Here is a 14,496-nt window from a genome sequence, read left to right as displayed (position 1 = left end):
TGCTTATTCACTTCTTGTGCATAATTAATCTAAAAGTTTAGATTCATCTCTGATCTTTGATCAGTTTTGGAGTTTTTATACTCTTTAAGAGTGAAGTAATTAGGTGAAGAAGGAGAGCAAAAAAATGTCTACGAAGAATAAAGTTGGAGGATTTGGATTGGACTTTGCTTCAAGATATGTATTATTTAGGAAGTGGGCCTTTTTCCTATGTTTTGTATGCTTTTGTGCTGGCATGCTTTTTACAAACAGGTACAATATTTTTGTCAATTATAGTCTTTTCCTTACATTTTAACACAACTTTTTCATTGCTTCTCCTGTCATGGCATAGGAAAATAGCTGATTTGTCAGTAAAAGAAATGAGAGGTCTAGAAGATTTGTTTGTTTAACTGTTCTTCTACAGTTTATAGATCTTTAATTGTTCAAAATATGTTTCATTACGATTGCGGTTTTGCTATATTTGGTTTTCGTAATTTGTTTCAGGATGTGGATAGTGCCTATGGGAAATGGTGTTGCACTGAAATCTACAATCTCAGAAAAAATGGAATTAAAATCAGAGTCTTACGATCCAAAGCTTGTGAGTGGGGTTCATTGCATTTGAACTCTTGATTATGTTCTCTCAAGGCTAATCCTTACCCTTTACTTTATAATAATTTGAATGAAACTAGAGTTGTAATGTACTCATTGTTTTATGATGAACTTACTTTTCAATATTGTTTCTCTTTAACAAGGCGAAACCCGAAACATCTGGTGTAGGGGGAGGGGAGTTTTCAAGGTCCCAGTTGAGTATTCAGTAAGTAACATACTGATAATTGAATCAAACTAGTTTGGTTTCTGTAATGTGACACTATGTAATGAGTGGCTTAGGAGGAAGTTAAAATGTGTGCTAAACTATTTTCTGCAGGACGCTTGCTAACAGCATTTTAGATTTGGAGAGAAAGCTTGCAGCTTTGACGATTGGTCGTGAATCTCGCGATGTGGTGAAGGAAAACGATGCAGAGCAACCTTCCAAGAGAAAATATCTAGTGGTTGTAGGAATCAATACAGCTTTTACTAGCCGAAAACGAAGAGATTCGGTTCGTGCAACTTGGATGCCACAAGGTCTGTTATGTCATAATTCTTGAGTTTTTCTTTGGTTCTGGTGCCTTTTATTTTTCATTTGGTTAAACATGGGATTGTTGTTTGTAATTTAATCTTACTAGGTGACCAAAGAAAGAAGCTGGAGGAAGAGAAAGGCATAGTCATTCGTTTCGTTATTGGACGAAGGTAAACGAAGAAAACACAATTTCATTCTTGTTGAGTTATATACTACTTTGACAAATAGATCACATCAATTACTTTGTATTGGTTAATAGTGAAAGTCCTGGCAGCTTACTCGACAAGTCGATCGATGCAGAGGAGCGTGAACATGGAGACTTCTTGAGATTGGTAATATCATCCAACCATTGCCATTGTTACTATTGTTTTGTGTTCTACCTGTCTCAATCAATGAATTTTAGTTGAAGAGAACCATTAAAGATCAGCATTTAAGTTTTGCTGTTCAAATGTTACAAGCAGAATCATATTGAAGGTTATCTCGAATTATCGGCCAAGACGAAGAATTACTTTGCTACAGCTGTTTCTATGTGGGATGCCGAATTCTATGTCAAAGTTGACGATGACATCCATGTGAACTTAGGTGAGTCTACTGTTAGACACTCCGGTTTGAACTGTTGAGTAATATCATATATGGAACTGTTGATGCAATAAGGAGTATTTTCTCAAATATTTGATCTTCTATCCTTTGACCTACTACAGCTGAATTAGGAACAACCCTAGTTGGACATCGTAAAAAGCCTCGGGTTTACATTGGTTGTATGAAGTCCGGACCCGTTCTCTCTAAGAAGTAAGAGTAAATTGCATCTTTTAGCTCAAAAGAACAAAAACTATTATCAATAGATTTGGTTTTCACAATGTCACTCAATTGGTACAGAGGAGTAAAGTACCACGAACCGGAGTATTTGAGATTCGGCGACGAGGGAAATTTGTATTTTCGTCACGCAACAGGACAGTTATATGGAATCTCAAAAGACTTAGCTACCTACATCTCGCAAAACCAGTTAAGTTCTTAAGCTGTTACGATGCACAAAATTGTTCCAAAGTAGCTTCACCTTGTGAATAAAACAACTTAAACTAATTCATCCTTTCATTACTTTGTTTTAACTTTCAGAGACATGCTGCACAAGTATGCCAATGAAGATGTTTCATTAGGATCTTGGTTCATTGGTTTAGATGTGGAGCAAGTGGATGACAGGAAACTATGCTGCGGCACCCCACCTGGTAAGTTACTAAGCTTTTAGAACCGTTACTTATAAACACATCTTTTGCAAATGATGATTCTTAATACTTTGTTTGGGTAGATTGTGAGAAAAAGGCTTTGGGAGGTGAAGTTTGTGTAGCTTCATTTGATTGGAAATGCAGTGGGATATGCAACTCAGTTGAAAGGATGAGTGAAGTCCATCAGAAATGTGCTGAAAATGAGACTTCTTTATGGAGTGGAAGCTTTTGAATTCAACAAAAACACAAATGATTTTGTGCACTTGAAAGATTGAAAGAAGAAATTCTATCCTCATATATAATTCTTTCTGCCTTCTGCCTTTAAATCAAGTTGAAGTTAATCTGTTATAGGTTTTGATTCATATGTTAATTGCTTTGAAGGGAAAACATAAACTCTTACTGCAGCTTAATCAAGCTTCCTGTTGTCCTCACATTAATATATTTCACAATTTCATTATTTTCTTCTTTCTCCTTTCCTCATTTTCTCCATTACAAATATGCCAAAACCACAAAGTTAGAAACTTTCTTTTACCATTTTACTATATATGAAAAGAGCCTAAGTCAATAACAATATTTTCATACCTAATGAGTTGTGTTCTTTTTGGTCAATAGCATTACTCCTTCCTTGAGTTGGATGTTCATTCTATAATCACTACAATTATTGTACTAATTCTCCAAATTTTACATTTGGCTCATAGGTTTTTTTTGTAATCCACTCTCCTCCTATGAGAACTTTAATCATTTTTTATTCATATAAATGAATGTAAGAGTTAAAAATTTGAACTTTTCTAACTTTACGCGAAACAAAAGGATTCTTCCGTTAGAATGTGAAAAGTTGACCATCTATATCTTATGACAAATGAAACAAGGGTAATTACAATGGATAACAATTTTAGTAATAATAATTAAGTATATAGTAACATTTTTAAAATATTACAAATATAACAAAGTTTATCAGTGACATTTCTATGTTGACAGACTGATTTAGGAGTGAAAGACAAATATTTGCTAATAGACTCTTATCATTGAGAGATTTTAACAGATTTTGCAATATTTATAATTTTTTAAAAATGTTGTTATATATAGAATCTAGGAATGGTTGCAAATATAATAATTATATTTAAAATAACTAAGTATATAATAACATTAAAAAAAATTACAAATATAACAAAATTTGTTAAAGTCTATCAAAATTTATCACTAATAAATCATGTTGCAAATATTGATCGATAAACTAAAAGAGTGATAAATTTTGCTATATTTATAATTTTTATAAACGTTAGTGTATACTTAAATTATTATTTCTAAAATTCACGTAAAAGTAGTAAGAGTGTAAAAACTTTGGGCCGAAAGATTGGTTTGAAAAGGATTGGGCCTAAAATATTTAGATGGGCCCAATTAAGTGGGATAGCTTGGTATGCAAGCAAATGGGTTAGATAAAGGGATTATTGGGTTAACGTGGTGGAATTAAGAAGAAAACTCAGGTACGCTTCTTCGTTTCCAAGTCTTCTCTCGTTATTTTACAATTCACACATCACACCTTCATTTTCCCCTCTCTTTCGTTTAATAACCTTTGCCAATCGGTTTTCTAGGCACTGATTGCATCGATTCTGCCTCGGTATTTCATTCACACAACTCTTCTTCTTCAGTTTTCCTATTTTCTTTTCATTCGATTTTGTTTCCATTGAACTTCTGGGCGTCCAATTTTGAGTTACAATCATCTGATTTTTGATTTTGCAGAAAACATTTGAGATTCCCCATGGCGAAAAGCTCCTTCAAGCTCGAACATCCCTTAGGTTTTTCTTTTCACAATTTTTTTACCCTTTTGATCATTTCTTGTACTTTTTAGTTTTTGGCATTTTTATTAAAATTTAGCACTTGTGTGATTCTTTTCTTTTTCTTTTTCTTTTTTTCTTGCGCTCATGAGAGAAATTTAATAGGGGAAATTCAAGATTGCAAAGGGGCTTCTTTGAACTGTGTAATTGGGGTTATTTTATTTTTCTTTGTCGTCCTCTTTTCGCGGGAATCTTGATGTGAAAGAGGGATCTTTGTGGTGAAAACATGTTTCCGCTGTCCATTTGGCCTCCGGGGTTACTTGAAAACGAGTCTTTTGATTCTTTTCGCTCTCTCTTAGTCACTCTCTGATATTGTTTCAGTCTCACATTTTCTAAACTCACATTTCAACTCCAGTCTTGCATGTTCTTTACTTTGTTCTAAAATATTCCTCCTATATTATAGAAAGGAGACAAGCTGAAGCTGCTCGCATCAGGGAGAAATACCCAGATAGAATTCCCGTAAGAATGCTAAACTTTCATTACAGTGTTTGACACAGAGTTCACTCATATTCTTGTCTGTTAATATGATTTATCTATGCAGGTGATTGTGGAGAAAGCTGAAAGAAGTGACATTCCTGACATAGATAAGAAGAAGTAAGTAACCTTGTGACTTGATTTTATAAAAATCAGTTAAAACTGGACTTCTTAACCAAAATGAGCTGGGATGAAGCCGGAATGGGAGACCCTGCATTGAATTACAACTCCCAAACTTGGTTTATATGAATAGGTGCTGGGTTATTTTTTCATTTCGAATCATGACGGTGGATGATGGGGTCTTGATTGTCAGATACCAAGTGTAGTGTGGTAGTGGCTTATTTTTGTTATAGTGTTAGGTTTCTCAGACAGAAATTTAGATTGTAATATCGGTGAAAAAGTTATAATATCAATAGCCCTTTCGAGAGGGCTATTTCTCTCCCACAACCGATCCACTAAGAATTGACTTACCAAAATGATCCTTCCTTCTAAGTGGTCCTACTCCTCTTATTTATTACCAATGCACCGCTACCATCCTTACTAGTTCCCCAAAATATCTGTTACTTTAGTGCTCTCACATGTTGATAGGAAGAACATACGGGGTTCCTGGTGATGGACATGGAATAAGATTAAATAAATTTTGAAGTTTCTGCTTTTGTATACTACATTCTATTGAACATAATTGAATGCTGGGTGGGGCAATATAATTCTCTCATGGTTTTATGCAATTTTCTCAGGTACCTTGTCCCTGCTGATCTGACTGTTGGGCAGTTTGTCTATGTTGTCCGGAAAAGAATTAAGCTTAGTTCCGAGAAGGCTATTTTCATCTTTATAAAAAACACACTACCTCCAACTGGTTAGCTGAATATCGGTTTCTTTTAATATATACACACACACACACACCTTTCACATAGTGTAGCCTGAAGAATTGGGTTTAATTTTTTTTAATAGTATGTGTTCTATTTGTCACAGCTGCTTTGATGTCATCAATCTATGAAGAAAACAAGGATGAAGATGGTTTTCTTTACATGACTTACAGTGGAGAGAACACGTTTGGGTTCTGATTGCTTCAAATCAAAAGTCCTCTGTAAATAGAACTTAATAAGCTGTAAATTCCACTCCCAACTTAATTCTCTTAGCAGCTCGTCTATTTCTGGTTTACCTTAGGCCTTTTCTTTCCTTTTCCTGTTAGTGTTATGTGCTAGTGTCATTAAGGATTTCATTAACTGTTGGTTTTTGAATTTGATGGTGTTCTCTCTGCCTAAACAGAAAAGAAATGTGGGTGTTTGTTTAGTGAGAACCCATGATTTTCGACTTCCTATTTCCAATGTATGTTCTATGCCATGGTAACATCAGATATTTCTTGCATTTCTACTTCACGATTCATGAACTTGTAATTCCATGCAAATTGGAACAGACTGAAAATATTATCAAAATCTAATCAAAGCTCACTAGTCGACATCTTTGCAAAGGTATTGGCATTATTTGACAAAATATTAACTTTGATGTTCATTAGGAAGAGTCCCCCCAGCCAATCGAAATGCTTGGAATACTTTTCATATTTACAAACCCACAAATTATATATCATGTTACACCAGCGGATTTTTTTATCATCTTAACGACAATGATCAAGTATTCAGACCTATTGCATGGTGACTGCAATTGATTCTTGTAGTTCTTATTCTGTTGGCTTCGAAGTTTAATTTTCTTTCAGATAAAACATTTAATAGACTTTCTTGTTAAATTTACTAATAGTTAATTTTGAAGAGAAAAAAAAAAAAAGAGTAACAAAGTGTCTCATCCCAGTCAGTTTCATGCTATTTTTGTCTGTCAGTGAGTCCATTCTATATCTCTCCCACAATTATATTTCATTTAAGCTGTTTACTTTTGCATTGTTCACTAGAATTCTTGGTTTAAAGTGGCTAGAAGAACCATAATTATTGAAATCAGCGAGTCTTAGACAGCTTCATATAGATATTGATGTCTTTTACATCTTATTGTTTTACATTCAATAGAGAATCAACATCAGCTTTACACTCTCATTACCCTTCTTTCACTGCATTCCCTTCAGATAATCTTCATTGTCAACAAGAACCTAAAAGAGAAAATCTTGGTTTTAAGCATTCCTTAAACATAACAAAACAAGAAAACAAAATTATATGAAAGCAGCAATCCTCTATAATTTCTAACAAAATTCGAAACTTGACACTATGTGGCAGATCTTTTTGGAAGGAAAACTCACAATTTTCCAGCCATCAGGATCAAGAAAACTGGTAATCTTGGAGTTGATTTGGCTATCCAAACTGGGTGGTTGTGTTATCTCTCCACCAAGTTCTTTAGTAATGAGATTAACAATCTCAGCACTCTTGTATACATCATCGGTGCCAATAACAACCTGAAATCAAAACAAAAATTTAGCACAAGTATGGGAATTAGTGGTTCTTATAATCAAGGACAAACTCCAAGTTGAAAGGAAAATTTTGACCTGGGAATATCCATTTCCCTTGGAATGTTGTGTAACACCATGATTGTAATTCAACTCCAGAGCAGTTGTCTCTAACTCATCTGCATATCCCATTAGGGCTATGGCGTACTGCAGAGTCAATTTGTTTGTGCATTGAAAATTATAGCATTTTGTCAACTTTCAATTTGCTAAAATTGATGAAAGTAAAAGTTTAAAGTTCACCTTCTGTTCAACACTCTCAACCTGGGTAAGTACCCTCATTCCCATTGCCTGTATGTGGAAACAGATTCTAATTTAGGATAAAAAGTTTGGAAGGTCTCGTTCCATAACCATTAATTTTCTTTTACAATTGTCGTTTCGTGTCTAATGACTTTTTTTACACAATTTCTATCTTTTTCATTTTAATCATTTGAATTCTCAACTAAATTCAAATAACAAAAACAAGTTTGTAAAGACTATTAGTTTTAGTTTTTAAGATTTCACTTAGTTTTTGTGAGCTTAATTTTTAACAATCCAAAAATGAAAAACCAAATGAATGTTAAATAAGATGTTAGCAGCACAGTAGAAAGATATCTCTCTGTATGATGGTAAAAAGTTTTCTGGTGAATTTTTCTATCTTCTCCCATAATCCATGTGCTGAATTCTATTTTATGTTTTCTTTGTTCATTGTGGGAAACTCCCATCATCCTTCAAATTTAACAAACTTCTAACAACAGTCAACTTTTTTACCATTTTTTGCTTAAAAATCAATTTTAGTCTCTTAGCTTACACGAAAACGACTTAGTTAGAAACTATAAAGACTAAAGTTGTTACCCAATGTTAAAAGTGACTAAATTCTTCCGTACCAAAGTTTGAGGGCTAAATTGTTCGAAACTTTTTGAAAATTTGTGATTTTACCTTTTGGTAGAAGTCAATAGAGCGTTGTAAATCAGCAACACGAAGCATTAAATGACAGAGTGGCTGAGTTTGGACTCTTTGAATGAGCTCAAAGATATAACCATTAGGATCTTTCACGTAGGCCAGCAAAAAATTAGGGCTGCCTTTCAGCTCAAAAGGTTCTCTAATGATCATATTCTCACCACCCTTGGCCCTTACATTTTCAACCATTTTGTAGACCTTGGAAAATCACAAAAAAAACAATTCATGTTAATATTCTTCATCTCAATTTTCAGGAAAACAAAAACCATGAATAAATTGGCTTCACCCACATCTTGAGTAGCAATGGCAAAATGTCCAAATCCAGTGCCAATGTCATATGAGGTTACCCCATGTTCTGCATATTTTTAACACAACATAGGAGATTATGACTTCTTTCATACCGTTCCAAAAACTTAAGTCAATGAGGGAAGGCAAAATTAATTTAATAGCCCTTTCAAATATATAGAAGATACCATAAATGAAAATCAATTATAACTGTGGAGGAAATAACATTTTAGAGATCATTTGAACACATGACTTTTAGATCATCTACTTTGATACTACCTCAAGTCACTAATTGACTTAAAATTTCACATTGATATGAATAAAGGAAAATTCGATGTTATATCATCTAACCGGCACGACTAACGATTTTTTACAAAAGTTTGTACTGTGGTACTGTGTAAAGAACAACCATAGTCTAACTTGCACCTAAGTATTACTCTTATTAAGAATACATACCGTGAGTCAACTCAAGTATGAACGAAGATTCCTCAGGGCCAAACCCCATCAATGCTTTGGTGTGTTTCTCATTTGGGACTTCATATTTTCTTAGGAGTTTCATTTCTAAGCATTCAGTGTAGAATCTGCAGATAGAAAATGCATTACCATAAAGAAGGATAGAAGACAGAATTTGAAGTAAGATTGAAGAAGATATACTTGATGGTACGATCGAGATCACCGACACGATAAACTGCACGAACAAAGCGCCGATTATCTTTCCCGGGCCATTCCAACAATTGTTCATCCCCATCAGGAGCCACATGTTTATTCAGCTCTGTCATATGTTCTTTTGTTCTTGTAATCACCCAAGTTTACAAATAATGAAGAAAAAGGGAGATTTATAAGCCTTCTTGAAACGAATAGCAATTGGTTGAGGTGTAAAGTTTGATCCTCACCTTACATATGGAACTCAAAGAATAAAAAATGCAACAGATTATGGTAACATGAAGATCAATTATTGCATTTGAGCAACTACGAATTTGTTATTTAGTAAAACAATGGACCACACAAGAACAACAAATACAGATCTGGCTTTACTTATTTAAAGGACTCAACAACTTGATTTAGTTTATTCAAGGATTTGTCTTGCATAAGACTTTCTTGATTGTCGTTTTTAATCATGATCTAATATATAATATGAACAACATTATTATTGATTAGGCTGCAAAATCATGTGTTTCATGAAGGGAATGGAGAAATCACAGAAATGGGATTTATTTGCAATTGACAATTATGTGGAAACTAAGTTTATATAAATTATTGTTGATATATTTTGTATATGATTGTACATTTTAATTTGCAATATTCATCTTATTCATTGTCTTCATTCCTGTGAATAATATGGAGAATATTCTAGATCTTCTTTATTTGTTATTTAAAATCAATAATACAATGATACATATATAGTTAATTTGGACAACCTATAAGGAAAGGATCAAATTAATCTAATTACAATAATGTATTCCTAAATTACAGCTAAATTACTTTAATTACGGTGATACCCTCCCTCAAACTCAAGTTGGTAGAGTAGAAACCACCTTGAGTTTGTGAAGTAACAGAGTGAAACGAGGAGAATGGAGAGCTTTGGTGAAGATATCTGCAGGTTGATCAATGGTAGAGATAGATTGAAGATGGAGAGTGTTGCTTTGAAGATGATGACGGACAAAATGACAATCGTTCTCTATGTGCTTTGTTCGTTCATGAAATACATCATTGTGTGCAATCTGAATGGCACTGCGGTTATCACAATGGAGAGTAGTAGATGATGTTTGTGGGGCTCCCATATCAGTAAGAAGCCAACGAAGCCATAATAATTCTGAAGTGGCATCAGCTAGAGCACGATATTCAGACTCAGTGCTAGACCGGGAAACAACAGATTGTTTCTTGCTGCGCCAGGAGATAAGAGCATCACCTAAATAAAAACAATAGCCAGTGGTGGATCTTCTATCAGTAGGATCTCCTGCCCAATCAGCATCAGAGAATCCAGAGAGAACCAGAGAAGACTGTGAGGAGAAGTGGAGACCATGACCCAAAGTGCCTTTAATGTAGCGAAGAATCCGAAGGACAGCAGTGAAATGAATAGTACGGGGAGCGGCCATGAATTGACTGACTATGTGAACTGCGAACGCAATATCAGGGCGAGTTACAGTTAAGTAAATCAAGCTACCAACAAGTTGCCGGTACAAAGTAGGATCGTCAAGGGGAACACCATCATAAGGAGTAAGTCGAACATTTGGATCCAGAGGTGTTGAGGATGTTGTAGAATCAGTAATACCAGATCGACTGAGTAGGTCAGAAGCATATTTAGCTTGAGATAAGTAATAGCCATCAGATACGGAGGTGATCTCAAGGCCAAGGAAATAACTGAGAGGTCCTAAATCCTTCATTTCAAAGTGCTTTCCCAGGTAGCATTGCAATTCAGATATAGCTTGAGGGTCATCGCCTGTAATAATCATGTCATCAACATATAAAAGAAGGAGTACAATACCATTAGGTGTCTGGCGGGTGAACAAGGCTGAATCATGAGGGCTGGAAGTGAACCCAAGTTGAGTAATAGTGGAGCTAAAAGTTGCAAACCAGGCTCGGGGAGCCTGTTTGAGACCATAGAGAGCTCGTCGAAGAAGACATACTTTCTGATGTGGCGGGTAGTACCAGGTGGTGGTTTCATATAGACTTCTTCAGATAGAGTTCCATTGAGAAATGCATTTTTAACATCCATTTGTAAGAGGGGCCACTGTTTTGCAGCTGCAATGGCTAAAAGACTACGAACAGACGTCATTCGAGCTACTGGAGCAAACGTTTCTTCATAATCAATGCCATATTCTTGAGAATAACCTTTGGCTACAAGTCGTGCTTTGTATCGTTCTATAGACCCATCAGAGTGTGTTTTGATTTTGAAGATCCATTTACAACCAATAGGTTTCTTTCCAGGAGGTAAGTCCACATATTCCCAAGTATGAGTCTTTTCTAAGGCTTGAAGTTCTTCATTCATTGCTTGCTGCCATAATGGGTTAGTGCTGGCTTCCTTATACGAGGAAGGTTCAACTAAAGACATGATGGTGGAGAAACAATGATAATCTTTAAGATGAGAGGGAATTTCTCTTACCCGTGTAGATCGTCGGATTGGTGTAGATTCAGGTTCCTCAAGAGGGGCAGATGGAAGATCCGGGAGTGCAGAAATATGGTCCGATTGAGTGGGCTCAGGTATAGGTAACATGCAAGGTGTAGTGTCAGGTGTTGAATCAAGTGAGGGAAAAAGGTCAATAGACGGATCGGTGAAGAATGGGTGAGAACTTGAAAGAGATTCATGGAATGAGGAAAGACTAGAAAACATACGATGTTCCCAGAAGGTGACATGACGAGATATACGTAATCGTTGAGAGATGGGATCCCAACAACGAAATCCTTTATGTTCAGTACCATAACCCAAGAAGCAACATAGACGTGCACGTGGTTCAAGTTTGGTATGTTCATGAGGATATAATAATACGAAACATGCACAACCAAAAATTTTTAGATTGGAGTAAGAAGGGGAAGTACCGTATAGTCTTTCAAAGGGAGAAACATTTTTAGTGACTTTTGAAGGAAGACGATTGATGACATAGACAGAGGTGAGGGCAGCCTCGCCCCAGAATTTTTCTGGACAAGCAGCAGATAGAAGCTGAGCACGAACAGAGTCAAGAATGTGACGATGTTTGCGTTCAGCTCTTCCATTTTGCTGAGAGGTGTGAGGACAGGAGCGTTGAATCAGAGTGCCTTGCTGGGCAAGGAAGGAAAGAAGTTGAGAGTCCTTATATTCCATCGCATTATCAGTTCGAAAGATTTTAATTTTGCTGGAGAATTGAGTGTGAATCATATTTGTCGGTTTCTGCAGTCGTCTCTTGAACAGTGACATCAGATGGGTCTGTATCAATATTTTCAGTGGTGTCCATCGGAGGAGTAGGTTTGACTGGTTTAGTGATATCTCCAGTAACGATGCGCCACAGTTTTCGACCTATCAAAAAACTCCTCATTTGGTGGGCCCAAGTGATATAATTAGTTCCATCGAGAATGGTGCTAATGGGACGAGCAACTTCATGTTTCTCCATCTAAATATAATTAGCTGCTGGAGATTCACAGAGTATTTGCGGCTGGGATTCGAGGCTAAAGTTCGTGGCTGGGATTTCACTGGAATTGCAGTTGGGATTCGAGGCAGGAGGTTGCTGGAGTTCGCGGCGCGGTTGTTTCTTCACGGCAGGAGGTCGCCAGCAGAGGTCTTCAAGGCAGGAGGGTGCTTGCGACGGCGGCGAGTATACAGTTCACAGAATATTGGTAGGAGGTTGCTGGAGTTCGCGGCGCGGTGTTCGTGGAAGCGTTTTCACGGCAGAGGGTTGCGGCAGGGAGATTGACCGAGGGGAGATCTGGCGTTCGCGGAAGCGTCTTCACGGCAGGGCTTCACGGCAAGGTGTTCGCGGAAGTGTCTTCACGGCAGGGCTTCACGGCAAGGTGTTCGCGGAAGTGTCTTCACGGCAGGGCTTCACGGCAAGGCGTTCGCGGAAGTGTCTTCACGGCAGGGCTTCACGGCAAGGCGTTCGCGGAAGTGTCTTCACGGCAGGGCTTCACGGCAGGGCTTCACGGCAAGGACCGAGGGAAGGTCTTGCGTCTGGCGTTCGTGGAAGAAGGCTGCGGCAGGAAGATTGACTGAAGGGAGATCTGGCGTTCGCGGAAGCGTCTTCACGGCAGGACTTCACGGCAGAGTTTTTCCGGCGGCGGCGACGGCGGCGGCTACAGTAAGTCTAGGGTTTTGGCTCTGATACCATGTGAATAATATGGAGAATATTCTAGATCTTCTTTATTTGTTATTTAAAATCAATAATACAATGATACATATATAGTTAATTTGGACAACCTATAAGGAAAGGATCAAATTAATCTAATTACAATAATGTATTCCTAAATTACAGCTAAATTACTTTAATTACGGTGATAATTCCATTTCTCCATAGCCTATGAACAGTTTATTTATTTTATTAATTGAAATTGTGTTGATTGTGAAAAAGGTTGTGTGTATATGGGCAATTTAAGAAAAGGTTGATTGAATTGAGCATTTGGTAATTAAAAGCTTAATCGGTTTTAAATTGACTAAACTCCTTTATTTAGGATCGCACCATCCATAAAAAGGTTTCCACCCTAATGAATTAAAAGCAATTGCAATATGTTAATTAATTGTACATTTTTATTTTCCTTTTAATTATTAACACTTCACCCAAATTTGTAATTAATTTAATCAGTCCTTTTTTTTAGGAAAGAAATGTTATTGTGATTTATTGACAATTAGTATTATTATGATTTAACGAACACTTTTAGAAAATACATTGTTTAGGTAATTATAAATTCAAAATTACTTGTAAATTTGGATAATAGTAAAAAAAAACAAAGAAAAAACTATTTACCAACAATTTTGTATTTTAGTAAATAGTTTTTTTTTCTATTTTTGAAAAACTACATAAATTTGTTCATACGTGCTTACATAGTAAAAATTTAAATTTAAATTTTTCTAAAAATAGTACGATAAAAAATAGTCGGTTGTTATGAAAATTGGGATAATTTTGAAAATAAATTAGGTAAAATGGTACCAAATAATAGATCAAAACATTAAAACAAGTGAGTCTCATTTGATTATTTTTAGTTGTTAATTTGTATTATGCTACTAATAAATTAAATTTAAAATTAATTCTGTAATAAAATAATGAAACCCAATGATTTAGATCGCGAGTACACCCAATCCAATTATACTTGAAAATAATTAAGCTTAATTGGAGGACTGATATTGTCATCATTATTACAACAAAAATTCTTAGTTTTGACATAGTTATCAATATGAATGCCACAAAATGTTTGGAGGTAGAGATAATAGTTATAGAAGTATATGCAATAAAAGGGAAATCTAATTACAAAATTTGATGACTATATGGATGAAGTGAAATGATATTTTCACCAATTACAGAATTTGTTGTAATTTTTAGGAAATGTAATCTAAGATTAAAATGTTTAGAAGTAAAAAAGAAGAGAAAAGGAAAGAAAGATGTAAAATAAAAAAGAATTTAGAGGCGGAAAATTGGTTGAAAGGTCCCATGCAGAAAAACACAGAAATAGAGTAGGCCACGTGAGATATGTCATTCTGTTTCGGTCAAATATCGCTACGTGACGGTACCATGAGGCGACGCGTGT

General features: G+C 35.7%; 3 protein-coding genes across 4 annotated transcripts; 2 read left to right on the top strand and 1 right to left on the bottom strand.

The window, feature by feature from the left end:
• The first annotated feature begins 274 nt into the window (after positions 1–274).
• LOC101215124 (probable beta-1,3-galactosyltransferase 2) lies at positions 275–2,776 on the top strand. Of its 2 annotated transcripts, XM_031882994.1 has the most exons (11): positions 275–363; positions 481–574; positions 729–790; positions 902–1,098; positions 1,200–1,263; positions 1,353–1,425; positions 1,555–1,675; positions 1,795–1,882; positions 1,970–2,095; positions 2,207–2,316; positions 2,397–2,776. In XM_031882994.1, exons 2-11 carry the CDS (start codon positions 482–484, stop codon positions 2,543–2,545), a joined length of 1,083 nt encoding a protein of 360 aa, XP_031738854.1. In that variant the 5' UTR covers positions 275–363; position 481; the 3' UTR covers positions 2,546–2,776. The 2 variants fall into 2 exon arrangements, with proteins under 2 accessions (XP_031738854.1, XP_004145116.1); XM_004145068.3 differs by lacking the exon at positions 275–363 and having other exon boundaries at positions 412–574.
• A 1,006-nt stretch (positions 2,777–3,782) lies between these two features.
• Positions 3,783–6,006, top strand: LOC101215846 (autophagy-related protein 8C). Its single transcript, XM_031889500.1, has 7 exons — positions 3,783–3,797; positions 3,906–3,931; positions 4,054–4,109; positions 4,552–4,607; positions 4,690–4,742; positions 5,360–5,478; positions 5,595–6,006. The coding sequence occupies exons 3-7, from the start codon at positions 4,073–4,075 to the stop codon at positions 5,684–5,686; spliced, it is 357 nt and encodes a 118-aa protein (XP_031745360.1). The 5' UTR covers positions 3,783–3,797; positions 3,906–3,931; positions 4,054–4,072; the 3' UTR covers positions 5,687–6,006.
• A 524-nt stretch (positions 6,007–6,530) lies between these two features.
• On the bottom strand, positions 6,531–9,194 carry LOC101215608 (lactoylglutathione lyase GLX1). The gene is made up of 8 exons (XM_004145070.3): positions 8,944–9,194; positions 8,746–8,870; positions 8,295–8,359; positions 7,984–8,202; positions 7,309–7,356; positions 7,108–7,215; positions 6,865–7,017; positions 6,531–6,717 (listed from the first exon to the last, which is right to left on the bottom strand). The coding sequence occupies exons 1-8, from the start codon at positions 9,066–9,068 to the stop codon at positions 6,676–6,678; spliced, it is 885 nt and encodes a 294-aa protein (XP_004145118.1). The 5' UTR covers positions 9,069–9,194; the 3' UTR covers positions 6,531–6,675.
• Between the last annotated feature and the right edge of the window lie 5,302 nt (positions 9,195–14,496).

This window comes from Cucumis sativus, chromosome 1 (genome assembly GCF_000004075.3).
Source record: "Cucumis sativus cultivar 9930 chromosome 1, Cucumber_9930_V3, whole genome shotgun sequence".
NCBI classification, from domain to species: Eukaryota; Viridiplantae; Streptophyta; class Magnoliopsida; order Cucurbitales; family Cucurbitaceae; genus Cucumis; species Cucumis sativus.
Note: the sequence above shows the minus strand (reverse complement) of the source record. Positions and strands in the feature narration are given on the sequence as shown.

What these genes read in the sequence shown, in the direction of transcription:
- LOC101215608 (XM_004145070.3), bottom strand. Translation starts at nt 9,068, where the DNA reads ATGACAGAGCTGAATAAACATGTGGCTCCTGATGGGGATGAACAATTG. An exon ending in CATACTTGAGTTGACTCACG is followed by an intron (nt 8,360 to 8,745) that starts GTATGTATTCTT and finishes AAAAATATGCAG; the next exon opens with AACATGGGGTAACCTCATAT. An exon ending in CTATTGACTTCTACCAAAAG is followed by an intron (nt 7,357 to 7,983) that starts GTAAAATCACAA and finishes TTCCACATACAG; the next exon opens with GCAATGGGAATGAGGGTACT.
- LOC101215124 (XM_031882994.1), top strand. Translation starts at nt 482, where the DNA reads ATGTGGATAGTGCCTATGGGAAATGGTGTTGCACTGAAATCTACAATC. An exon ending in CGTTTCGTTATTGGACGAAG is followed by an intron (nt 1,264 to 1,352) that starts GTAAACGAAGAA and finishes ATTGGTTAATAG; the next exon opens with TGAAAGTCCTGGCAGCTTAC. An exon ending in TGACATCCATGTGAACTTAG is followed by an intron (nt 1,676 to 1,794) that starts GTGAGTCTACTG and finishes GACCTACTACAG; the next exon opens with CTGAATTAGGAACAACCCTA.
- LOC101215846 (XM_031889500.1), top strand. Translation starts at nt 4,073, where the DNA reads ATGGCGAAAAGCTCCTTCAAGCTCGAACATCCCTTAG. An exon ending in AATACCCAGATAGAATTCCC is followed by an intron (nt 4,608 to 4,689) that starts GTAAGAATGCTA and finishes TTATCTATGCAG; the next exon opens with GTGATTGTGGAGAAAGCTGA. An exon ending in AAACACACTACCTCCAACTG is followed by an intron (nt 5,479 to 5,594) that starts GTTAGCTGAATA and finishes TATTTGTCACAG; the next exon opens with CTGCTTTGATGTCATCAATC.